The sequence below is a fragment of the Pelodiscus sinensis genome, chromosome 9 (genome assembly GCF_049634645.1).
Source record: "Pelodiscus sinensis isolate JC-2024 chromosome 9, ASM4963464v1, whole genome shotgun sequence".
Lineage (NCBI taxonomy): Eukaryota > Metazoa > Chordata > Testudines > Trionychidae > Pelodiscus > Pelodiscus sinensis.
The window spans coordinates 19,248,225-19,274,158 of NC_134719.1; the positions used below are offsets into that span (position 1 = coordinate 19,248,225).

A 25,934-nucleotide genomic window follows, 5' to 3' on the forward strand; every position below is an offset into this window, starting at 1 on the left:
ATCTTCCTTGCATTTGTGTATAAACATCTAAGATGTCAAGCAGATTCCCCCCCGTGATTTCCCTCTTGTTGACCCCATTATAATTTTCCATGTCCCCCCTCCAAATCAAGGTCTCTGTTATGGTCACCTTTTCTATATTTGCCTGCTCTCTTGGAACATGGTTTATAGCTCTCCTCACTACGTTGGTAAGTTGGCATGCAAAGATATTCTTTTCCTCCATGGTCAGGTGGACCCCATCTTTCCAAGCAGACTTTCTTTCTGAAACAGCAACATGTGGCCAAGGAAGCCAAAGCCGACCCATTGACACCATCTACACAGCCATGCATTCATCTCCAGCATGGTGTGATGAGTGCGATCACAACTCTGTCACTGCTGATCTTCTCAGGGTCATACCTGGATAAGCAGCATGGTGTAGTGGTCAGAGGGTTGGCTGAACCTTGGTAAGCTTTGTGCAACATTTCAGCCTCTAGGCAGGCAGCACATGCCCCAGGACATCATATCAGGTCAGCAGATGGATGCCTCCATTCCTCTCAGAAGGGAGTCCCTGACCATCAGCATCCTACACCTCCTCTTCTTGGGTAGAGTGGCCCTGAGCCTCCCAGCTTTTGGAGAAGATTCTTCCTCAGACATTGGGATCTGTTCCTTACCTCCGGTTGCCACTACAACATAATAGTTCATCTCAATGCATAGGGGGAATCTGAGTGGAGTACTGTTTGCTGCCCAAGGTGGCCAGCAGCTAGTCTCCACTCCAGCAAGCAACCAGTTCTCCTTCCTACTCTGGTCTCACTATCATCATCCAAATCACCTAGCCTCCTCCATGCTCGTGGATTAAATACTGGTGAGTCTTTTCCTCCTGCCGCTCTTACCTGCTCCCCGAGGGATACCTCTCCCACCAAAGGATTCCCTCTGCCTGGCTTTCATTGGCAGGCTGCATTCCTAGCAAGTCGAGACCAGACCGTAGGTAGAAGTCTCTTTGGCAGAGGGCCCCCACAATTGCAGGCAGAGGAAAAGCTATCAGTGATGTTGGCAGCACACCATGTGCCTTATTTTGGCTACAAGTGCCAGAAAACTACACACAACTTACCTCCCTTTCTTCAGCAGCTCACTAATTGCCTTTGTTTCCCAGCTGCCTTTGCCTTACCCACCCACAGGCAGCCTTGGCTCTACAAACAGTTGAAATTCACTCTAATCACTGGCCTACCCAATCAAAACTGCTCTTCAGTCACATCAGAGAGCTCTGCTAGAAAGCAGGTAAAAACTCATCTACCTGCAGGGCAATGGCAACCAGCCCAGTCCTACCAAGAGCTCCCAGCATGGGATATACTCTTCTTTCACTCCCCACAGCTAATCAACGGCGATAAGACAGATGTGCCCCAGAGATGCTCACCAGCTGGTTAACTCCCAAAGACTCCCAGCTGCCTTCATCTCACCTGCCACATGAAGTCTGCAAAGGTGCTGGGGTTATAGTGAGAGCTGGGGTGACATGTAATGTGCTGGTGGATGGAAGGATTATACCGGGCAAGAGGAAGGATTTGCATGGGTGGAAGCTGTCTCCATTCGGGCATTCATTGGTGATCCAGCCACATTTACAAAAATAAGTCCATATTTTTAAAAAATACATAAAAAGCCAACAGGGATATGGGGCAGACAAAGGTACATTTTGGAGCCTACACAGTTGGCTGTCTCTTTGATGCAGCAATGTCAAAAGGAACATGAACTTTGCTACTTTGTCATTTTACAAGAAAGGTTGCACAGGTCAGCGACATGCTTGTTGTGGGGAGGAGCTGTGTGGAAATTTAAAAAAAAAGACAAAATGACCCCAACATAAACATTTATTTTCCTCAGTAATTTCATTTCTAGGAAAAGCATTACAAATACAGTGTTCACATATACAAACACATCAGCTCAGTTCAGAAACCAAAGTACATGCTCAGCCATGTTGTATATACTCTAGCAATGTAATGAGTTAAAGCCAAGGACCCATGGACTTGCATCACTGTTTAGGCACCTACCGATTGGAAGTGTGGGGTCTTGCATGTTGCTTACTGAAAAAGTAGTAAGAGTGAAACTGCATATCTAGTCAGACGTTCAAATTACCAGGCTGAATATAATGTGTAAATTTAGATTCATCTAGTAAAATATCTTCTAAACAGCATGAGGAAAATCTCCTGTATTTATTTCAGTTCAAAACACTTCCCATATGGAGACAATTTATCCTGCTGAAAGCCCCTTTCTTCTTTTTAAGTGCCCGTGATTTAATATTAGCTGAAAATAGGTTATGCACGTAGTCATTAGTTTATGTGTATTGTCAAAAATGTACTTTATGGAGAATTTCAGCCTAATCCAATATTGCTAAATATTAAAAGCCACATTCCACTAAATACACTTTTATTAAAATTGCAAGGGAGAACTTGGCTAGAATCTTGATGTGTACAACATAGATCATAAGCAATATGATTCATAGTACTAGAAGTTGTAAGACTTTAAAATCTACGTGGTATATTAAGAAAGAAAGGTAGATAACACTCTAAATATAATTTCTCTTTGTATTTAAAAATAAAGAACTATCTTAATGTATTAAAATGTTCAAAAGCAAATGTATTCAGGAAAATAAATAATTTCTGTGCTTGAAACAAGAGTTTAATGTTTTGTATGCGGGTCTAATAAAACCATTGAATAAAGGTTTATAAAGGCCTATCAATTAATTTTAAGAGACACACATCCCTTTATAACTGCTATGTCATAATTAATTACAGTGGCAAATATCTCATGGTTTACATACGTTCATGTAAAAAATAATAGCTGTTCTGACAAAAATTATCATAACATCTTGATTGGCAGATGCATTTATTTCAGAAATGGATCGATCCCATGTATCTATGACAGTCAATCAATAGATATACCATCAGTTAATTGGAGTGACTAGTGTCCTTTGGAGTATCAGTATCATCTGTAAATTCAGCTTGAACTTTTTTTATCTTGAATTCTGAGGCATGACATTATGCGGTTGGTATACTAATAATTGGATGATTGAAGTTAACAGGTAATGATGCCAGGCATTCAGGTAGCATTGCTTTTTTGATCTCAGGACTGCTGCCTGGCATTGCATATGAATCTTTCAGTAATGCTGAAGATCTGCTAGTGCTCCAGAATTCCACAGTATTAACCCATTCTTGGCTTTTCCTATTGTCTGTGCAATACTCATTATTTAGCTTTATCGCAGTTGATTTTTCTTCCTTGCTGAAAGCTGGCTGAGAACACCTGGCAGATTTGGTTACTTCAGCGATTTCTTCATTATTGTCACTAGGCAGAGGGTTTTTCTTAAAACAAACTGCAGGTTGAATAATGCTTTTGTTTTCCCAATGATCATATGAGATTTTGTGAAATGATTGTGAATTGACATTTGGGCAGTCATGTATTTTAATAGGTTTTGTTATGGATATATAATCCAACTGTGATGAATCAGCCAGCCTGCCTTTTTTTTGAAGCTGGGAGACTGTGAACAGTGGTTTTCTGTAAGAACCATGAAATTTAGCAACAGTTGCTGCATTTATTTTAGTGGATTGGTGTGCTGCAGCTTTTGGGTTTACTCCAAATATAACAAGGCCATCAGGATTACATTCAGCCTTTGTTGCTGAAACATTCCTGTCTTTTGATATGAGCTTACTGATTGGTACTTCAGCATCATGAAAGCTACCAGCTATTTTCTGAACAAGAATTTTTTCCTTCTGTGAATTTTTTATGCTTTTACTTTTTCCATCTGGAGATAAAATATGAATATTGATTTTTTGTTTCCCAGATAATGTTCTTTTTAGCTTTTTATTCCCCTTAGCAGTTACATTAAAAGTACTCTTTTCTTCCTTTCCAGATAAGGCCAGGGCATAATCAAAGTTGTTTTGTAAAACTGAATTTGGATTTGTTTGTACCTCATCATTTTCATTTTCTAAGTCACAAGACACTTTATTTCCATGTAAACGCAGCCACCTCTTCAAAATAAAGTTTTGCATATATCCTTCTTCAGCATAAATGATGGGGTATGTTTCACTCACTTTCTGTAGAAAAAAAGAAATTGAACTTAAGTTTTCTCACTTCTTTCATATAGTTCTAAGGTGTTTACTTAAAAAAGTCCAAGAATATGTCGAAGATGCAGAAATAAATAGGCTCAGATCAGATAATATACTTAGACATCACATTAACAGTCACATAGTGCTGAAATTCACGATAAATACAGCTTATTATATGGCACTACAATGTATTATAAATGATTGACATTTGTTTCCAGCTCAGGTAGACCATGAGTATCCATATACAACTATTCAGAAAACTGTAGTAAAAGCAAAAAGGGATACATAGAGCTCCCATGGGAAGGAAAGACCTCCAGAGTTTTGTTTTCTGGGTTGTTTAAAAAAATCTTTAAATATGTCTGAAAAAATAGCCAGTAAGTCCAGTAAGTGAATTCAGGCTCCAGGGCTAAAGTTTATTCAGGACACGCATGATACAAGCTAATCTCAAACTTCAACCCTGGAGAAGTCTAGTCAGACCACAGTTCAATTACCAATATAAACCACAAATTGCATTTTAGTAGATCTTAAAATTAATCATGAAATCTGGAGCCTTAAAGCATTATGAATGTATTTGTCATTATTCCTCTTTACTGAGGGACTAGAATGACTAGTCATCACAAATTCATCATCTCCTTCCCCATCTGTGGGCCCTGCTCCCTTCTCTCTCAAAAAGCCTCTCATCTATTGTAGAGTGCTAGAATGTGCAGCTCTCCATGTCCAGCGCCCACCCCCAACCTGCACCACTTTCTCACTCTCCTCTGTTGCTAGCTCTAAGCCAGTTCCTCCCCATCACCAGATCCCAATAGATGTCTCTTCTCTCACCCTGCCAGTTTGCAAACTAAGCAAGAACTGGCTGCAGATCATGTCAAGATTACTGGAAAGGGGAGCAGAGGAAATAGAACTAGGTTGACTCCTTCCAAGAGTCCTAATTTACCCTCTTCTTTGGGAGCTAAAAACAGCACTCCCTTCTCCTCAGACAACATTCCAACTGAGAGCCTAGGAAACTAGCCAGAAGCTAATGTGTTCGAAATTAAGGATGTTAAGAAGCATGTAATTAATTAATTGTGTAGTTGCCCAAAATATGTGGGACTGAGCCAGACTACCTGGCTTCTAGATTACTTTTATTGCAGAACTGCAGCAGGGGTAGCTCTGGGGACCCAGAGCCAACTGAGACTGAGCCATGCTGCTAGCCAGCCCTCTAAAAAACGTACTGTCGAGGGGGGATGCATGTAGTCAATAGCATTAACCAATAAGCTTTTGCTTATCGGTTAATCATTTAATCCTCTATGCTATTACATCCCTATTTGAAATATGATGAAGGGCAGTGACTCTGAATCTTTCCAGACTGCTGTACCTCTTGCAGGTATCTGATTTTTCTTCCATGCCTCAAAATGTGACCTCACTTAAAAACTACTTGCTTACAAAATCAGGCATAGAAATATAAGGATTCAGCATGCTTATTACTGGACAATGCCTTACTTTCTAATTTTGACCATATAATTATAAAATAAACTGGAATGTAAATACTGTACTTCCATTTCTGTGTATAGTATACAGAATAATATAAACGAGTCATTGTATGATATTTGGGTTTGTACTGACTTTGCTAGTGCTTTTTACGTAGCCTGTTGAGCTAGATGAGCTGATATGACCTCTGGAAGACCTCAGTGTATCCCCAGGGCTACATATATCCCGGGCTATCCTTAGAATTTATGAGGCCCTACATAGTAGTAGTAAATTGTTTCCCCTATGCCCAACAGCCACCCAGGGAGGGGAGAATGATGATGTTTTTATAGACGTGATTTTATAATTTTCAGCAACACACTTATGAAATATTTTAAAACAAAGGTCCTGTAGACTAACACAGTAAATTCAGAAACAGACAGCCTATACATGGGGTTGGCAAATGCTTGTTAAATGGCTTCATTACAGTTGAAAGGCTCTTTCACAGGTTCAGTGTGCAGCTAATAGCTCTGACAGGCTTTTTCACTTTTAAGTTAACTGGATTCTCTCTGGAGGAAACAGAGCCACAGAACAGGGATAGGAAGAGGTGAGTGGGTGGACATTAAGACCCAGTGGTGTCCCAAATTTTCAGGTGTTCTACAGAGCTGCATATTCTGCATATGGGTAAGGAGAGCTCTGCATGTATCCCTAGTTGAGTACTACTGATCTAGGGTGCTAAAAGTTACACTCTATGTACTATTCCAAATATGAATAATGAAATAGGAAGCTCTTATTGCAGGAATCTCAAGGGTTCAGAAGTCTGGTCTTATTTCAAAATAGAATATTCCTTTACTAGCAGCAGGTACTAGCATAAAAGACCTTTTATAAACTTTACCAAACACAACAGGGATGGTATAAACAGGACATTACCACCACTGGCCTGGGAGATTTTGGTTTTGGAGCGCCCACGCTGATTATTTTAGCATTTGTTTTTTCCATTTCATCTTCAATACTCAAGGAGATGAGATTTTTCTTTTCTTCTGAAGCAGATTTAGTTACATGAAAATTATTCGTACTTTTTGTTTCTTCAAGATCAAGAACACTTTCTTTCAGAGAAGCTTCGTTTCTTAAAATAAAGAAGGCTACAGTTAAACAGGCAATGATGCAGATAGCTGCTTCTTACCTGAAACATGTTCAGACAGCAATGTTTTAAAAGCAGGTATGGGCATTCAGCTTGGGGTATGACTCCACTTCATGCTGGAAGTGTAATTCCCAGCTTGGGATGATGTGCACGTACTAGCTTTGATTGAACTAGTGCGCTAAAATGGCAGTTTAAACACAGTGAATGGACTTGCTGCCCTGAATATTATCCTATCCCAGGCTCTAGGTACTTAGCCTCTCACCCCATCTGCACTGTTGTGGCTATGCTGCCATTTTTAGTGTACTGTGTTCATGGGCGAATGGTGCCTGCAGGGGAGAAGGTTCAGGGAGGGCCATTCAGTGGGACTGCTCCATTTAGCAATTAGTATTTTGGTGGGGGTATGTGCTGATCAAAGCCGGTGCTATCTGAGCTGGAAATTCTATCTCCAGCTCCAGGGCAGACAGTTTTTCCTGAAGATTTGGCTCATCATGAGCATTGCCTAATATCAGGCTGCAAAAAGGAGAAAGAAACAGGCTGTGTGGAAATGCACGGACAGAGTTTCAAAAAGAGCTCCATGCCCAGCATTCCCATTGTGATATGAATATCGGTGCTGAGCTCATTTGTGGCTAAAGGGTTCTTACCACAGCACTATCTAATAAACACAAGCCTTTTGTAGCCACCACCTGCTCCTATCTGTGACCTGATTGCACCATTGTCCTACCATGGGATATCACTGAGCCCTTCTGGGGGCACAGCTCAATGGGGTCCAAAGACTCCCACTCAAGCTCAGAGACATTGTATGTCATGCAACAAGGTCCACCATTACCTATAAGGTCCAGCAGGGTCTGGCACGACCTTCTGACCCCATTCTGACTCAAGCCATGAGCTGCAGAACTGTCATGCTAACTACCTCCATGATGGTATCGCATGGCCCACTACACACATTAAACATGGGCAGTGGAGGTGGGTCACCTGATCTAACTCCTTCTTTGCCTTCCTCTTTAATCATCAAAGGCTGCCCATCGTTCTGGCACATAAAGCAAAACCAGCTCCTCACTTCTGGGCTGTCCGGTCTCAATGGGGTCTAAGCTTGACAGTACACAGCAACCCTATGCAATAGTTGAGGAAAAGGGATGACTACCATAGCCAGGTGAAACTGCAGGGGCAACATAAGTAGGCAGAATGCAATCACTCCCAGGCTACGTCTAGACTACATCCCTTTTTCGGAAAAGGGATGTAAATTAGACGTATCGCAATTGCTAATGAAGCGGGGATTTAAATCTCCCCCGCTTCATTAGCATAAAAATGGCTGCCGCTTCTTTTCCGCACAGAGCTTTGTCGGAAAAAAGCGCCAGTCTAGACGCTGATCTTGCGGAAAATAAAGCCTTTTATGAAAGATCCCTTATCCCTAAATTCAAAGCTCCGTGCGGAAAAAAAGCAGCAGCCATTTTTATGCTAATGAAGCGGGGGAGCTTTAAATCCCCGCTTCATTAGCAATTGCGATACGTCTAATTTACATCCCTTTTCCGAAAAAGGGATGTAGTCTTTTCCCAGGGTAATGGCTCTTTCTTTGCTAAAGTGACCTTTAGTGACCAGCAAGACTTGTCTTTTAAGCTTTACAATAAAGATGCACTTTAAGAAGCATAGTGCTCCTTAGCATCATTGCTAGTTCCACTTCCTTCATTATTCTAGGCACTCCTTGAAGTTCTCCACTCCTGCGACTGCCCAGACCTAACTTGCTTGTCTTATGAGATCTAACCAAGTAGTAAGGCCAGTTATTGACGACTGGGATGCCACACAGTGGGTCATTCAGAAAGAAATTCAACATAGATTTGCAGTAATATTTACAGTCTGTCAGCAATTACCTTTCTTTCAAACCATTTACACAGACTCTGATTGTGTTGTCTCTCTCTAGCTGTTGAGCAATGAATTTGCCAGCTTCCCCATAAATACTGTATTGCGCTATCTTGTCCCCTGAAAAGACAGTGAGTTTTTATACATGATATATAGATGTGCAAATAAGGGAGACAAAAGTTACTTCTCACTGGATGGTGTTGGAAAATATAATAGACATTGGGCTTTATAAAGTGCACAGGGGATCCTCAACAAACCACATCAGTGCGCTAAACTAACTGATCCTAGCCTATAGCTTTGCAGAGTGGGCATCTCCTGGCAGTTGGTGCTGCAGGAACAATACATCCAAAAGGATTCCTTCTTCAGAACAAAGGATCCAAAATGACAGCAGAAGTGTGGCAGGTCATGTAGCATTCCCCATCTCAGGGTACACTGCACATTACTAAAATTCAGTTTTTATTTTATTTTATTTTATTTTATTTTATTTTATTTTATTTTATTAAAACTAAAAAATACTTGCCCCACAGAACATTTTCTAATGATGTTGATGCACAAACTGGAAATAGCTACATTTGAATTTTTAGATCTCAGGCTGATGTTGCCAGTCAAGCAGACAGAAAAATAAACATTTACATGTAAACGGAGCAGGTTCAATATGGAAGCATTAGAAACACAAGAAAAGTGAACCTCAGGATAGCATTTTTATAAAGTAACTTCTCAGAGGAGATGATATTTTAATGTCACATGACCATGACTAATGTAAGAAAAATAAATAAAGAAAAATGTAAATTGAAGAGATTATATGATAAGGAAACACTTAAATAAGTTAGAATAATGCACATTTAACAGCCCATTTAAGCAGGATGAGTCCTTGTACCCCACTCTCTCAGATAATTTCTCCAAGAAAAACTTTCCTTCTAATTCTAATGCATTGCAGTGGTATTGGTGAATCTCCAATTTTCTTTAACTGTAGCTACATAAGGCTTTCACTGATTCTTACCCTTTAATGCTGTTAGAAATGATTCTTCATTCTGGTTACTGGCATTTTTAGGAGGGCACCAATGAGAAATGTCCATATGGTCAAGAGTAGATGGTAAATGGGCTTGGCTGTCTTGCTGACAGAGGGCATCCAGCTTCAGAACATTTTCAACCTGGATATCGGAAAGTATTTGTACATATGAACATCAGATATTTGTAATGAGCCACCCTTACAACTGTAACCCTAACATGGAAACTTTTAAAGGATCTTCAAGGTAAATGGTATGTCAGAATCTTTAAATGATCCATGCATTTAAAGCATAAAACTTTAGAAACTGAACAACAACAACAAAAAGATTAGAAAATGTAGCGTTTGTTGTAAAATGACAGAGTTCAGACACTTAAATTATAAATAAGAACCCAGGAATTGCTGTACGGGATCATTGTGTAACCATTTATACAAAGCTCATGACAGAATCTGACTGCCCAATATAAAGCAAGTATGCACACAATGTGGGTCTCAGTTAAGTTTTGTAGATTTCACATTTTAGGGCCAGGTGTTAGGCTCAGAAATGTGAGCAAACACTGCCTACCTAACAAAACAATCCACAATATTACATGTTTACGTGGGCATAGTATAATGGTGGCTATTAAAAAGTCATTTTTTGCCAATAGATACTGCAGATTACCACTGATATTAGTCTTTTAATTATAAGGATAAGGTGTGGCAGCTTAGATACCACTGTTATAGCTGTTAGCGTAATGTTACCGTATTCTTTAACTATGTGCTGATGCACATCTGCAGTTGGGATGTGGCCTTCACCCTGAAGGAAAATCCTTGCATATATCAGAGTTCTGAGAGCAGGCACTGGTTGTTATGACTCAGCAGGGTAAGAAAAAGATCTGTCTATGCCAATCAGAATCTGCTTAGCCACAAAGGGTTATAACTATGTTAAATAACAAAGCAAAACTCCACATGTTCCCCTTTTACCTCTTCTCCCCTGCTATGTTCCACACCTCCTTCCCTTTTCTTTCATGTTGGCTCATCCCCTCCTAACTAAACCCTGCCACCCAAAATGGCGAATGTCTCAGTTATCGCCATCTGTTGGTTCATATTCCAGCTTGTGTGTTTTGCCCCTTTTCCCCACCCTCTGTCTGTCTATAAGCATCTCAGAGAAGGACCCTATAAATAAGCAACATGCACAAGAAAGCCCCATTCTTGGTTGGCCCTTCAGCACTGCTGTAATAAACATGATTAATAATAAAAGCTATAACTGTTCATTACAAGAAATAGAAGAAATTTGTTGTAGTTCACAGTAGGAAGAAGACTGATTTTTTCCACTTGTAATTTGTTCCACTGGCATATTTTTGGCTGTCTGATCCACCTTAACATTTTTCCCTTTGATGTATGCAGCTTGTGTTATATTAATGTGGTTTGCCTGCATGAGAAGCATCTATTCCAGGAATGTCTGTGCCAACTAGCCACTCGGTCACATGTTCGTTTATTGTGTCAAGTTCCATTCCAGCAAAGTATTTTTAAGCACTGGTCTCTTCCCTGAGTTTACAGTTGATAGTTATACGATATGAACATGAAGCTCAGAACTTTCCCCATTATTGTCTCATCTTATAATGATTTTATTTTTCCATTTATTCTAAATGACATCAAATTTGGTATGCTAAATTATACAAAAAAATGTTTAATTTTTGCAAAAGGGAACATAGCCATGGACCAACAGATGTTGAAGAAGTTTGAAAAAATGTATGTTTTGCTAGAAAAAAATTGTGGTTAGTATTTTTTTAAGAGAAAAGAACTCTCTCATTTTCATGGATATTCAGATTACAACCAGAAAAGGAATTCTGCCCCAAACAGAGATCCTCTCTTTCCAGACCCTAAAAAGACACTGTAAAACATCCCTGAAGAAATTTGTATCAATTTTAAAGCATTTGTAAATCTGGTTAGAGTTAAGATACTATGGAGTGTATTAATTAGTAGTTTTGGGTTAAGCTGAGAGTGGAATTTACCTCTGTCTTCCATTTTGGTCTTCTGTGAACTTTTGTTCTAAGATTAACAGGTTTTTCTTTTTGGTTTAGTTTTAATGAAATAAAACCTTCTTTTAACATGTGGAGATTGTCTATAAAAAGGATACATATGAAAACAGGAATAATTTGATGAGATTATTATAGTGCAGTATTTTAAATTAATAGGTTTCATTAGAGGTGGATTAATCATTAAAATAAGCAGACACATCAATCAAGGAAACTGCTGAAGGGACAGTGATTGCATATAATGGTTTGCTCCATTGCTTATGTTTGCAACCATGTAGCAGGTTTACCCTGAAATGCTATTTTTTTAAACAGAACCATTCTTACTCATCCACATGTAGCACTCCCTGCACCTGTAGTTATATCAGCACATTCTGAGATTCCTAAAGCCAGGGGGGCCAACTGTTTCTGCAGGCCCCGGGCAAGGTGGGAGTAGGGGCTTTGTGCCTCAAAGGGGGCAGGGCCTCAGGCAGAAGGGGCAGGGCAGCCATCCATCATTGCTGCCTGGAGCAAGGCATTGGGCTTCCTACCTCAGCCCTCAAAGCTGTTTAGAGCATGTGGACTGGTGCTCTGGTGGCAATTTAAAGAGCCGGAGCTCGGGCCACCACCACTGTCACAGTAGGGCCCCTTTGAATCGCCAGGCTGTGGGTCAACTGCCCTCTTTGTGCCCCCTTTGTCAGAAGGCCTGCCTGGAACACATATCTAACCATGCCCAGCAGTCTCCAGAAGCAAGAGCTTTTTGGTCATTTCCTAGCACAAGACACTGTACTGCAGGACAGGTTAGGAGAACTAGCTGAGCCAGTACTGCTGCAACATTTGTGGTTTCCTTTTCACAATGTACTGGTACAACCCTATCTGAGCTGAAGATGTTCTCCCACATGTACAGTCATCACTTTTATCTGAGATGGCTGTTGCACGTAGATGCAAGGACCTGCACAAGTACTGTAAGCTCAACATATCCAAACAAATTGTTTCTTGCAACCAGCCATTTTCTTTTGCGATGGCCTCACTGTAAGAGAATATGCATTTTTTCCATCAAGTTAACTAACTATCTCGATGTAAAAACACACCTTTTTGGCTAGTGAAGACCTCGTTTAGTGTAGACAGGCTGCAATAGTACTCACGCGGGGTGGGCAATAAAAAATTGGCAGCCCACACAGTTAGTCCCTGGTGGGCTGCTGATATATTTACCTGCGTCTCCACAGGTATCGGATGATCGCAGCTCTGGTTGGCCACAAATCACTGTTTGCGGCCAACGTGAGTGGCAGGAAGCTTTGGGGACCAGGACGCCACTTCCCACTGCTCGTATTAGCTATGAATGGTGATTCGTGGCCAACCAGAGCAGCAATCCTCCGATATCTGCAGAGGCACCGGTAAACATGGAGGTGGTCGCCTTCCAGGGACTAGCCTTGTGGGCCAGAATTTGCCCACCCCTGCCATGCTTTTAGAAATGTGCCATGGAATGTCAATACTTTGTGTACAACGTTTTACACAATAGCTAAACAACGTAAAAGAACTTGTATGTCAGAATTAGCAGTAGCCAAGGGTTACATAAAGAAGTACCTTTCTGATTACATGCTTTAGCTTGCAAGACATCTGGAGCACTAAATGGCCTTGCAGTTAGTTTTCCAGAGTGACTCTTTCTAGCTGCCAGTCTTGGCACCACGGATTTAAGCCTGAAAGGACAAAAATCAAAGTTGTACATTTTATAGCCATTCATGACCAACAACTGACTAAAAAAAAGTGAAACAGGTTGGAAAGGGTGACATAAGTGTGCAGCTTTGGCTGATATTGCAAAATATAGGTTGTCTCCTCAACTGATGAGACATAATGGAATTAACAAAATTTAGCACTTACGAGTGGCAGCTCTAGGTCCAAAACGTTAGGCTGGGCTCTATCATTTTGTGTATTTGTTCTGGAGGTTAATCCTGAAAGATGCTGAGCATTTGAACTATAACTGAAATTAATGGGAACAGAAGGCGCCCAGTACAAGCCCTAGTACTTTTGAAATTGCTCCCATGGCAGTCTAACACAATTCTGCTACTTTAGAGCATCCTATTCTAATATGCACTATACAGACTGTAGCAGCTGCCCCACGAGTCTTGAATCTGGAAGAGAATTTCCATTAAATTAATCTTTGTCAATGGTGCTGAGAACTGGGAGGACATTAAAATGATTTTACTTAATGTTATATTTCAGTGGCAGAAGCAATGGTCAGAAGCACAATGCCTCCAAATTTGAGAATGTTCAAAGTACAGATTGGATTTTTCACTGCCCCTCTCTGCCAATTAGCAGGGAATATAAACATAAACATTATGAATGGCTATAGTGGGTCAGTCCAAGGGTCCATCTTGCCCAGTATCCTGTCATTGACAGTGGCCAATGCCACATGCTCCAGAGGGAATGAACAGAACAGAGTTATTTTGACTGGTCTTTCATTTGTCCAGTTCTAGCTTCTGGCAGTCAAATATTTAGGGACACCCAAAGAATGGGGATGCTTCTCAAACCATTGGACTAATAGCCTTGGATGGATCTATCCTCCATGAATTTATCTAATTCTTTTTGAACCAAGCTATAGTTCACAAGATCCCTTGGAAGTAAGTTCCACAGGTTGACCGTGAACTGCTTCCTTTGTTTTAAACCTGCTGCCTATTAATTTAATCCCCCAGCTGATTTATCATGTGAAGTGGTAAATAACACTTCCCTGTTCACTTTCTCCACACCACTGATGATTTTATAGACTTCTGTTATAACCTCCTTTAGTCAAACCTTTGCTAACCTGTACAGTCCCTGTACACTCTTTTTAATCACTCCTTGTACAGAAGCTCTTGCATATCCCTAATCATTTTTGTTGCTCTTCTCTGAATATTTTTTTTAGATGAGGCAACAAAAATTGCATGCAGTATTCAAGGTGTGGATGTACCATGCATTTTATACAGCAGCATTGTATTTTCTGTTTTTATTTTATCTATCCCTTTACTAATTGTTCCTAACTTTGGGTATGTCTATACTACAGCACTAATTCGAACTAACTTAATTCAAATCAGTTAATTCGAACTAAGCTAATTCGAATTAGTGCATCTAGACCTAAAAACTAATTCAAATTAGCGTTTTGCTAATTCGAACTAGCATGTCCATATTGAGTGGACCCTGAACCGAAGTTAAGGCAGGGCATCAGGTTAAGACTTAGAGTGTGGAGCTGCTGCCTCAGGTTAGCCGAGGGCTGTGCTTAAAGGGACCCGACCCCCACCCCGGACAGACAGTTCTCAGGGTTCCCCGCTTGCTTGTCTACCTCGATGAGGGACAGCAAGCAGTCCTGTCTTGGAGTGCCCTGAGTGCCTACACTCGGCACATCACAGCACTCGATCATCAGCCTGGCTGCACTTTCCGCAGGCTGCCATCCGGTGGGGGTGGGGGGTTAATTGGGGGGCTGTCAGGATTCAGGAAGCCCTGCAAGAGAGCTTCCACCCCGAGGAGCCTGCAGAGCCACCCCAGTCCTCCCCATCGGGGGCTCGTGACCCATTCCTCCCTCATCTCCTTCCACTTACCCCTCCCTAGCCCCCCTTCCTGATGTAAAAAATAATGGACATGTGTGTTCAAAAATAGAAACTCTCTTTATTTAACAAAACTTGGGGGGGGGGGAGATTAACCTCTGGGGAGACTGGGAAAAGGAGGTGGAAGACGGGAAGAGAGGGTGGGAGAGGGGAGGGGGAAACCTGGGAGGAGGGAGCTGGAAGGGGGAAGCCAGGGGAAGAAGGAGGAGGGGAAGTATAAAACTATGGTACGCCATATCTTCAGTACTGTGTACAGATGTGGTCTCCTCACCTCGAAAAAGATGTTTTGGCCTTGGAAAGGATTCAGAAAAGGGCAACTAAAATGATTAGGGGTTTGGAACAGGTTCCATATGAAGAGAGGCTAAAGAGACTGGGATTTTTCAGCTTAGAAAAGAGGAGACGGAAGGGTGATATGATAGAGGTATATAAAATCATGAGTGGTGTGGAGAGGGTGCATAAAGAAAAGTTCTTCATTAGTTCCCATAATATAAGGACTACAGGACACCAAATGAAATGAATGGGTAGCAGGTTTCAAACTAATAAAAGAAAGTTCTTCTTCACAAAGCAAATAGTCAACCTGTGGAACTCCTTGCCGCAGGACGCTGTGAAGGCTAGAACTATAACAGAGTTTAAAGAGAAGTTAGATAAAGTCATGAAGGTTGGGTCCATAGACTATTAGCCAGGAGGTAGGAACGGTGTCCCTGGCCTCTGTTTGTGGAAGGCTGGAGATGGATGGCACGAGACAAATGGCTTGGTCATTGTCTTTGGTCCATCCCCTCCAGGGTAGCTGGTGTTGGCCGCTGTCGGCAGACAGGCTACTGGGCTAGATGGACCTTTGGTCTGACCCAGTACGGCCGTTCTTATGTTCTTATGTTCTAAGCTCAGGGATCAGGGTTGGGGGTCTCACTGGACCAACTTGATTTTCATGCAAACCTGCTCCTGGGTTCGTATGTGGCCTTTGGTGGCCAGGCTGGCAGCTATCCTGCCCTAGACGGCCACTTTCCTTTGCCTACTGCGGAGATTGTGGACGTTGGAGGCCTCCCCCCAAACCTGAATGAGGTCCATGATCTCTGCACTAGACCAGGCGGGTGCCTGCCTTTTGCGGCCCCGGGCAGGCTCCTGGGAGCTGCCAGCTTGGTCCTGGGAAGAGGCGGAGGGCTGGGTGGCTGGCTCGTGCCGTGCCAGGAGCAGGGTCTGCTGGATGGGTGCTGTCAGGCTTGCATCTGGCATGGGCACCGGAGCCAGACCGTGGCCCTTTAAGGGCTCCAGGGCCATGAGGGGGGCAGAAAAGTTTCCCTGGCTTGGCCCAGAGTGGCCACCAGGGCAAGCTGGGGAGGGCCAGCCTCCAACTAGTTAGAATTAAGTGGCTACACAGCCCTTAATTCGAACTACTTAATTCGAACTAGGCGTTAGTCCTCGTAGAATGAGGTTTACCTAGTTTGAATTAAGCGCGCCGCTAGTTCGAATTAAGTTCGAACTAGCGGTTTGCATGTGTAGTGCCTATGAAAGTTAATTCGAACTAATGGCTGTTAGTTCAATTAACTTTGTAGTGTAGACATACCCTTTGTTAGCTTATTTATTTGGACTGTGTCTTGAAATATTTTCAGAGATCTAGCCACAATCACCCCAAGATCTTTCTTGAGTGGTAATAGCTAATTTAGACCTCATCATTTTGTGTGTATAGTTGAAAATATGTTTTCCAGTGTGTGTTACAGTACTCTGGATTTATCAGTATTGAATTGTATCTACCATTTTATCATCGAGTCACCCAGTTCAGTGAAGTTAGGTCTACAGTCTGTAATTGCCAGAATCACCTCTGGAGCTTTTTAAAAAACCAGATGTTATATTAGCTACTGTCCAGTTATCGGGTTCAATGGTTGATTTAAGAGATAAGTTACACACCACAGCTAACAGTTCTGCAATTTCTTATCTGAATCCTTTTATTGTACGTTTTTCCTAATGATAACGCCTTTGACATGAACAATTACTATTTAAAATGGTAAATCATACAAACAAGATAGTTGTAACAACTTACATTTAATTGTGCTGAGAATAAACTGATGTATAAGATGAATAGGAATAGTATTTTTACAATATTTATAACCTCTCTAACCTCTGGGTTGGAAGCCAAACTAAAAATAACACAAAACCACACACATACACAAAAATAAAGGTCACCTTATCTGCTGATGTCTGAAGAACTGTTCATCTTCTGAAAATTGCTGAGCAGGTTTAGACCTGGAAATATTTGTTGTTCTAGCACTTGGTATCTCATAATCCTCCTTAAATTCAAATGTCAATGGAGTTGTCACAAATGGTTTCAACTGCAATTTCCCAAGACCCGGGCTCTGCAACAAAATACAATATATATGGCCTTAATGGGTCAATGTGTTTGTGCAATATGTTTGTTTCTATGATGTGAAATATTACTAACTTTTGGATGCATCTGCACTGTACCCTTAGCTTGAAATAAGCTAAGAAATTTGAGCTATGCAAATTTCATAGCTTATTTTGAATTAATTTAGAAAAAGAACGCTATTCCAAAACATCCCTTTATCCTCATGGAATAAAGTTTACAGGGACATTGGAATAGTGCACCTGTTATTTTGAAAGCTATTTCAAAATAATGGGCGTGCTGTCAAGTTGCAGAAAATGTTATTTTGGGATACCGGAAGTATCCTGAAATAGCGCCGCTGTGTAGATGCACCCAAGTTTGTGACCCACCAGCTATTGTTATCGCTTCCTGCAATTAAGTAACTGAATTTAAAGCCAACATGAGTCAAAGCAGTAAAACCTGGATTATTTTATTAATTTATCTTTGTCTCAGAAGGCAAGTGGATCTGCTAATATGAAACTACCATTTGACATAATCACTCGGAGATTAAATGCACTTTAAAATGTCTTTTGCATTTAACTACAATGCAATCCAGTTGTTGACAGAGATTACTGCTATATATTGGTTACCCTAACTTTTGCTACAGAAAATCATTTTGCTAGAATTCTGGCAAAGAACATATTATGAAGCCAGACAATTTGGTGAGGCAAAGTACATGACAAAAGAGAGGGGGAGTTGGTGTGCAAATACTAGTATTGTGGTAGATGTGTTAACAGGTGCTCTGTGGTCAAATGCTCCATTGGCTTTTTGTCACTGGCCCCTCTGAGCCAGTGGGGCACCCCGCAAGGCAAGCATGCCTTAATTTTTACAGCAGTAAACGGATATGTAACTCAAGATGGCCAGCGGCCACCTAGGTTTTAAATTTCATGATATAAAAGTGCCCTTAACTAGTTCAACCAAGAATTTCACTCAGTGCCGGGCTGGCCCCTGGGAGTGGGCAGGTCAGTTCAGAAAAATAAGCAAAAGTCAGCTCCTAAAAACAAGCTTAACCCACTGCTACTTTATGAAAGAGATAAAAATAAACCCGAACTACTCCTATGGTTATATTATTAATGCATCAAAACTTAGCACCTGCTGCACGTTCTCATCTTTAAAGTTCATGGCAGTGTCATGTCCCAAATTATGGATCTAACCCCAAGGATTGGATGCTGTGAGATTTTCACACTGTTTGGCTTTTTTAAGGCAGCCTCCCATGTACTTTGTATCCCTCAGCTTGTTCCCAGTCACAGTCGCACCACACAGCTGCCTGTGGCACAGACATCTTGCTTGTAGCCTGAGCCCCACACGATCCCTTTCACACAGGTCAGTTGGAGACTTGTGAAGCTGCCATGGACAAGAATGGGAGGGCTGGTGCCCATAGGAAGTAAGGGAAGGTATGTTGGGGGGGGGCTACCTGGCACGTGTGTGGCGGTGGCAAGGGTTATGGGCTACTTCTCCTTGGCAGCACTCTGCAAATCCAAATCCACATTAATTTTTTTAATAAAGAGTATGCAGATTCAGTCACATGATTGGCCTCTTGCGGCCGTATGGTCTGAAAAGCAGCCATTGGCATGGGATGCATGTGAGGTTATGCCAGTGGGCAGGAGGTTCTTTTCAAAATGATCACTTCTCACTGATCCCTGCAGCCTACAGCTTCAAAACATCACACCTGCTGGGTCCTCTCAAAGCTTCTAGCTCCTGGAGGGCTAATTTTCATTGGTTCTGCTTGCTGCTGATCCGAGGTGGCCTCTCTCACTATTTCCCACCAAAAGGTGCCTTATTTGGACAGTGTACACCAATGGCCAGGCCTCCAGCAGGGGGTGCCAAATGCTTGATACATCCCACCACACTTCTAATGCTCTTTTCTCATCTGTTAGATGACCTCCTCACTTTATCAGTATTCCTTTGTTATCTGGAATAATCATCAGTCAGACACAAATCAGTTCCATCTGTCTCATCCATCTATCTTTTATATTAATTATATGGTGCAAATCACAGTAGTGAATAGGTGCTGGCATAACTCAATTAACAGTTCTTTCAAAGCTGACTACAGGTGTGTCTATCCTTCATATGATTTTGATTTGCTCCATACTTACTTCAATTTTTCCATGTCTGGCCAGTCTTTTGCGTGAATATTGTTCCAGAGCATCAAGTTTTCCTAAGAGTCTCTGGGTCATTTTTCCTAAACAAACTTCCTAAAATACGATATAAGAAAATAAACTAATTATGATAATAAAACAATGATTTTAGAAAAATGGTTACTTTCATGCTATAAACTTTTAAAACCTCTTTGTGGTGCTTCGGGAACTTTGTGGCAATGTAATGGAGAACAATCCATGGATAATAATGCTGTCCTATCACTTTGTTAAGGGTCATGTTATCCCCTAGCACAGAGGTATGCAATCATTTTTGATGGGGGAGCCATTCCAAGAATTTGGTAAATGGTCAAAGGCTGAACTCTTCTATGATATTAATGAAGGAGGTACAGAGTCTGGAATAAAGGTTGGGTGCAGAGTGGGAGTTGGGGTCTGGAAGGGAGTTTGGGTGCAGGAGAAGATTCTGACCTGGAAGAGGGCATGCAAGGTCTGGGCGGTGGTTGTGACCTGGGGCAGGAGTATAGGAGTTTTCCAGCCAATGGGAGCTGGGAAATTGTGCTGGGACTGTGGGCAAAGCCCACTCTTAAGGGCGTGCAGCACACAGAGAGCATGCAGGGAGGGGCTCAGTGGGCAGGGAGCCTTCCCGCTGGGCTGTAGGATGGTGGTAGGCCAGATTCAGAGGTTTGTTGTGCCAGATCTGGCCCATGGGCCATAATTCACATGCTCCTGCCCGTGCCCTAGCAGGAAACACCTAGGGTGCATCTAGACTGGCAAGATTTTGTGCAAAAGCATGTGCTTTTGCGCAAAATCTTGCCACCTATCTACACTAGCCGCAAGTATTTGCGCAAGAACACTGACTTTGTACTGTCCAAAATCAGTGGTTCCTGCACAAATATTCTGAGGCTCCCGCTCAGGGATAAGCCCTCTTGCACAAGTATTCTTGAGCAAGAGGGCCAGTGTAGACAGCCAAGTTAATTTCTTGCGCAAGAAAGCCCGATGGCTAAAAAGACCATCGGAGCTTTCTTGCACAAGAGAGCGTCTACACTGGCACGGATGCTTTTGTGCAAAAGCAAATCTTTTGCGCAAAGGCACATGCCAGTATAGACGCTCTCTTGCGCAAATACTTTTAACGGAAAAATTTTTCCGTTAAAAGTATTTGCGCAAAATCATGCCAGTCTAGATGCAGCCCTAGGGTGAAGTTATGCAGCGTATGAGCTGTATTAGCTCCTGATTGGGTTTCCAATGTGAAATCTGCAGGGGAGGGAGTGGTAAATAGCCAAAGACATTAAAGGCGAGGTGCAAAGAGGAAAAGGGAGTGTAGGGGATATTTTCCTTTTAAAAAATGTCATGATGTATGAAGATTATTTCCTGCTTGCTATTCTCAGAAATACTGGCAATATATTTTTGTCTCTCCTGCTTTTGCTGGAAGTCTCCTTGGAGGTCCACAATGCTGCAAGACATGGAACTCTTAGTCTTTCAGTAAAAGAGAGGGAATGCTGATTCCTTAACAAAGAGGTCTTTTCTCCCACTGGTGTCCCTGCTCTTTGTTATATACATATTAACAAAAAACAAAACCAGACTTTTAAACACCCTCACACTCTCAAATGCTAAGGTATCAATTCTACAAGTTCTGGTGATGTCATTGTCCTACTAGTTTCTCCAGTAGTCCATAGGGTCTTCCAGAAAAGACCGAATAGACAATGTCTGAATGTGTAATGTAAAGATAAGCAGAAGCTGAAAAACAAAGTATTTTAAAACCAGGTATTTTTCATACATCAAAACCCAACAAGAAAAAGGGCACAAACAACATTTTCTTAGCGTGTCATTTTCTGCATAGGAACATAGAGTTTGCCATATTGGATCTGATTCAGGTCTATTTAACCCAACCGCCTGTTTCTGAGGCTAAATCTGCACTGCCACTTTTCTTACACTGCAGCTTTCTGGCTAGTGAAAGAACACACGTCCCCCCGAGTGCAGTGAGTTCCAGTGCTGTAAAGCACCAGTGTAAATGAAAGAGCTCTGTCCTGTCCAGCACTCTTACTGGCCACACTTTCACTTTAAAGGCCTGTGCAGCTGCACTTTAATGTTAGAAGCATAGGCAAAGCCTGAGTGTATCCAATGTTAAATGTTTCCAAGGAAGGCAAAGAGCCTCCTACTCTCCCTGTCTGACTGCAGTGCTGGGTTTGCTGTCTGTGAAGGGGAGTGATGGAGTGTGAATTCCTTCCTGACTTCCATGGTGGGAGGGGGAGGGGGAGGGGGGGGTCAATTTATGCTTTGCGTCCAGGATCACTCCTTCTCAAAGCTCATCCTGCTGTGGTCGAGCCCGACTTTGCCAGCCCACCCTGGCTTCTGCAGTAGCTGACATACAGTTGCAGTCTGGCTTTGCTGATGGAAAGAGAAAACTGCAAAGACTCACAACAGCCCAGATGATGAGGTACGGCTGGGCCCCGCTGCGGCTCCCTCAGCTGCAGATTTCCACAGGCCTTCTGTGTGCAGTGTGGTTAGCAAGTGTCCTCCGAAGGTTTCATCCAGGTTCACACTCTCGTGTTGTGTAACCGCCCGCCCTGCACTTGTACTACAACATGCTGCAGCAGCGAAGCCCAAGTTCAGTGAGACAAATTGAATGAGGCTTCCATGGTGAGAAGCTTCATGAGACAGGGACAGGGGAAAAGAAGGGTTATTTATGGGGCTCTGGGGGATGGAAGGGGTCAGGGAAGGGAAGGGAGAGATGCTCCTTGACCAATAGTAGAATTTACAGGAGGCCTGTATGACAATAATAATAAAATATTGTTTAGTTGATAGATTGCAATTCACATGCTTAAAGCACTTTACAGAGATTAATCCTCAGAAGTTACTGTTGTCTTCATACGACCAATGGTGGAACCAAGATAGAAAGGTTAGATGAGTTGCCCAAGGCTACACAAAGAAGCACTGGCAGAGCAGTGAATAGACCACAGGCCTCCAGGATTCTCCATGCACTGACCACTAGGCAACATGGACTGATAGCACAATAAATGGTTGCGGCCTCATTTTCAGATGGAATGAACATGTACCTCTATAAATCAGGCTTAGTGTCTCTGAATTTTTGAACACACAGTACCCAGCTTGCAACAGCAACAGCAAAAGAGCCACAAGGGCTAAGGGTTTCAAAATGGCAACATTTGATCCCTCTTGTAGTATGAAGAGAAATATGATCAGTTTAACATACCCATCCCCATGCACAAATTTTAAAACAATGAGACTCTGGAGAATTGCTCCAGCATGATGAAGCAATTCTTGTTCTGAGGGAAGCAATAGCTTGTCATGACCTGAGCATTGCCAAGCATGTAGTTCAAGTACCTTGAAATTCTTTCCAAGGTAAGCATGTTCTTAAGTACTTTCCTGAAGGGGGGCTGAGGCTGAAGTAGTACAGACATATGCCATGGTGCAGCCTCAGCTCTGAACTGTGGCAACAGCTGAAAAGTTACGTCTTTTGTGTTATACAAAACGCCTGCCAATGAGAGGAGAGAGAAAGAGAGACAAGGATAGAGAGAGCCAGCACATTGTACCAAACATATCCAAGCTCCATAGAAACCTTTGTGTGTGTATCTACAGCAACTTAGAAAAGTCAACTGTATATTCATCTACATCTCCAGTTGAGACAATGAGATAATATACTTTAAGCAACAGTAAAAACAGACATGGTATGAAGCATATATATTGAATGGGGTAGCACAATTTAAAAACATAACATTTGGGGGTTTTGTAGTCTGCAGTTAAAAGTCCAACCTTAGATTACCAGCTCCAAAAGAGGTTAGAAAAAAAATCTAGTGATTGTTCTGATTTTTTGAGTTTATTGTGTGCACTTCTGTAACCTGCTTCATTGACTTCTCTGTATGGTTAGATAGTGAGTTGGTTCCCCCTGTCTGTGTAAGTCTTTTACACTGGAATAAGTTAGAGTAAACTTATTTTTAAACTGGAAAATGTGATTGTAAAACCAGAAGTGTCTGGATGAATTAACGACAATCATAGTGTCTGAAATCTCTAATCCATTGTTTTAAAAAAATCTGACGGTATTCCAGTTAATCATACACCTTTCAAACAACAGCCTTGCCAGTAGGCACAATGAGGTCACATGCACACCTGTATCCTGTTATTCTAGAGCCACAGGGTACAATCAAAAAACATGTTGAGGCTGACAGTGTGTGTTCACTATGAATGCAGCTTAACTGGTGCAGAGCCAGGTTTAACCTGCATGTACAGATAGCTGTTCTCTTCTGAGCGGCTGCTGAATACTGTTTACCCATGTCTGCATTTTCAGTTAAAATCTGTTCAGTACTGGTCAAATGACACTCATTGTCAGCTATGGGATATCAGCAAAGGGAAGAGCAGGCTAATCTATTCCAGTGGGCACAGGGCAATCACACATATCACACCTGGCATCTTCTATCCAAGAAACTCAACACACTTTTACACAGGGGCGGATGATAATTTTGCGGGGCCTAGAGCAGCGCTGCGGGGCCCAGGGCAGCACAATTTCGCGCAAGCGCCTCGGCAGCAGCCGACCAGAAGTAGTTTTGCGCATGCACCTCAGCAGCAGCCAACCGGAAGCAGAGTTTCACAAATGCACCTCGGCAGCAGCCGACTGGACATAGCGTTTCATGCATGCCCCTTGGCAGCAGCTGACTGGAAGTAGCATTTCATGCATGCGCCTCGGCAGCAGCCGACCGGAAGTAGCATGCACGGGGCATGTGCGCGGGGCCTATTGAAGCGCGGGGCCTGGGGCAGCCGCCCCACTCGCCCTGCCCTACATCCGCCGCTGCTTTTACAGATCTTGAGAGTGCTTCACAACATGCCTAGCAGGGCAGGTATTTACCCCTTTTACAGAAAGTGAAACTGAACTACTGCTCCTCCTAATCTCTCCTATCCTTCCTTTCCCTGTTTCTCCCCCTCCTGCACAAGGGTGCTGGAGCAATTTTTAGGGTGGAGGGCCAATAACAGAAACCACCTATCTGGTGTTTGTTACTATCCTCAGTACCCGTAGTTCCAGCACCCTGCTGCTTCTCCCCTCTTGTCTTCCCATCACTTCTTCACTCCTGTGGCCACACACTGTTTCCCCACAAATCTGCCTTCCCCCTCCTCGACACCTGAGTCCTGTTGCTTCTCTTCGTGTCTAACCCCAAGGCTGTTGCCTCTCCACCAATTCTTGTTGCTTCTCTGGGCATCTCAGGGACTCCCCTGACTGTGTTGTTCCACAGTCTCCACTTCTTCTACCTCCCCTGCAGTTCCCTTCTCTTGCTGTGGCACTTACCAGAAAAGATCTTCAGGGCCCCCTAGCCCACCTGCAGAGCTGCTCTGAGCTCCCATGGTCTGCTCCAGACAGACAGCGTGCACATGGTGTGGAGATGCAGCTCACTCATTTGGCCTCTGCACTCCTTTCCCCATTCTGCCATGGCCTTTTGTTACTGTGTTGCTCAGCAATAGCTTCCTCAGCTCATTGGGCTGGGTTTGCTTATCGTATGTTGGCTACCGTCCGGCACCACCAGGCCTATGTGTTCTGTTCCCAGGTTCAATCATTTGAATTCCGGCTCTGCCCAAAGGGAGTGAACTGTACACAACCCCACCCAGCCTGGAGAAGGGGATATTCTGCTTTTTACAGAAGTGCCTACGCTGGACATGCAGGACCTGATTCTCTTCTGGTTTATGCTGGTGTAAATCTAGAGGAACTGCCAAGATTTGCACTTGTCCACCAGAGAGAAAAACAGATCTGTCCTTTCCTATGTGATTTGCTCCCATGTTATGAGGTGAGAGAGACAGGAAAGGAACAATTATGGCCTGAACCAGATAGGAGCTCAAATTCTATTAAAGGGTTATATTTAAACCATAGCAAAGACTTGAGTTAAGTTTATCTTAAACATGGGTGCAGCCTGTTTTATAAGAGCGCATTCACCCTACAAATATAGCCGCCTTGGGGGACCCATTATAGAGATCTCTACATGGTTGCATTTGTGAGCTAGAGAGAAAACCCTAACACAATTTGGCCAGCCTGGGTGTTCAAAGAGAAAGCACGTTAAAATTATGCTTGCAGGCCATGTGGTTCCTACAGAATTTGCTCCTGTCCATGCTCAAGAGGAGCTGAAGAGCAGTTGTACTTCTTCATCCCACCCTCCCAGCTCCCCACTTACGTATTCTCAGCACTAGAATGATGAGACAGAAGCAGAGGCTTCTCTTGACTGTGGTTCGGAGAGCAGCCCTGGTTAAAGTCTCTCCCATAATCTCCGTATCCCAGAATCCTTTGTCCCATTTTATGACAACAGGGCATTAGCGACACAACTCAGCATGATATTTATAAAAGCATTTGGCAATTGTAAAGTGCTATACTGCTGACTGCTTAACCCTCACACTTGC

At 42.6% G+C, this 25,934-nt stretch overlaps 1 protein-coding gene across 7 annotated transcripts; it reads right to left on the reverse strand.

The window, feature by feature from the left end:
• Positions 1-1,814: 1,814 nt before the first annotated feature.
• On the reverse strand, positions 1,815-25,934 carry C9H1orf141 (chromosome 9 C1orf141 homolog). 7 transcript variants are annotated; one of them, XM_025185624.2, is made up of 11 exons: positions 25,712-25,934; positions 22,887-23,037; positions 21,964-22,310; positions 19,548-19,646; positions 17,256-17,425; positions 13,087-13,199; positions 11,503-11,612; positions 9,503-9,653; positions 8,514-8,622; positions 6,438-6,633; positions 1,815-4,052 (listed from the first exon to the last, which is right to left on the reverse strand). In XM_025185624.2, exons 4-11 carry the CDS (start codon positions 19,626-19,628, stop codon positions 3,000-3,002), a joined length of 1,983 nt encoding a protein of 660 aa, XP_025041409.1. In that variant the 5' UTR covers positions 19,629-19,646; positions 21,964-22,310; positions 22,887-23,037; positions 25,712-25,934; the 3' UTR covers positions 1,815-2,999. The 7 variants fall into 7 exon arrangements, with proteins under 7 accessions (XP_025041409.1, XP_025041412.1, XP_025041407.1 ...); XM_025185627.2 differs by lacking the exon at positions 25,712-25,934 and adding an exon at positions 24,838-24,977 and having other exon boundaries at positions 21,964-22,192; XM_025185622.2 differs by lacking the exon at positions 25,712-25,934 and adding an exon at positions 24,838-24,977.

What these genes read in the sequence shown, in the direction of transcription:
- C9H1orf141 (XM_025185631.2), bottom strand. Translation starts at nt 19,628, where the DNA reads ATGACCCAGAGACTCTTAGGAAAACTTGATGCTCTGGAACAATATTCA. An exon ending in TTCAGACATCAGCAGATAAG is followed by an intron (nt 13,200 to 17,255) that starts GTGACCTTTATT and finishes TTGTCCTTTCAG; the next exon opens with GCTTAAATCCGTGGTGCCAA. An exon ending in GACCAAAATGGAAGACAGAG is followed by an intron (nt 9,654 to 11,502) that starts GTAAATTCCACT and finishes TCCGATATCCAG; the next exon opens with GTTGAAAATGTTCTGAAGCT.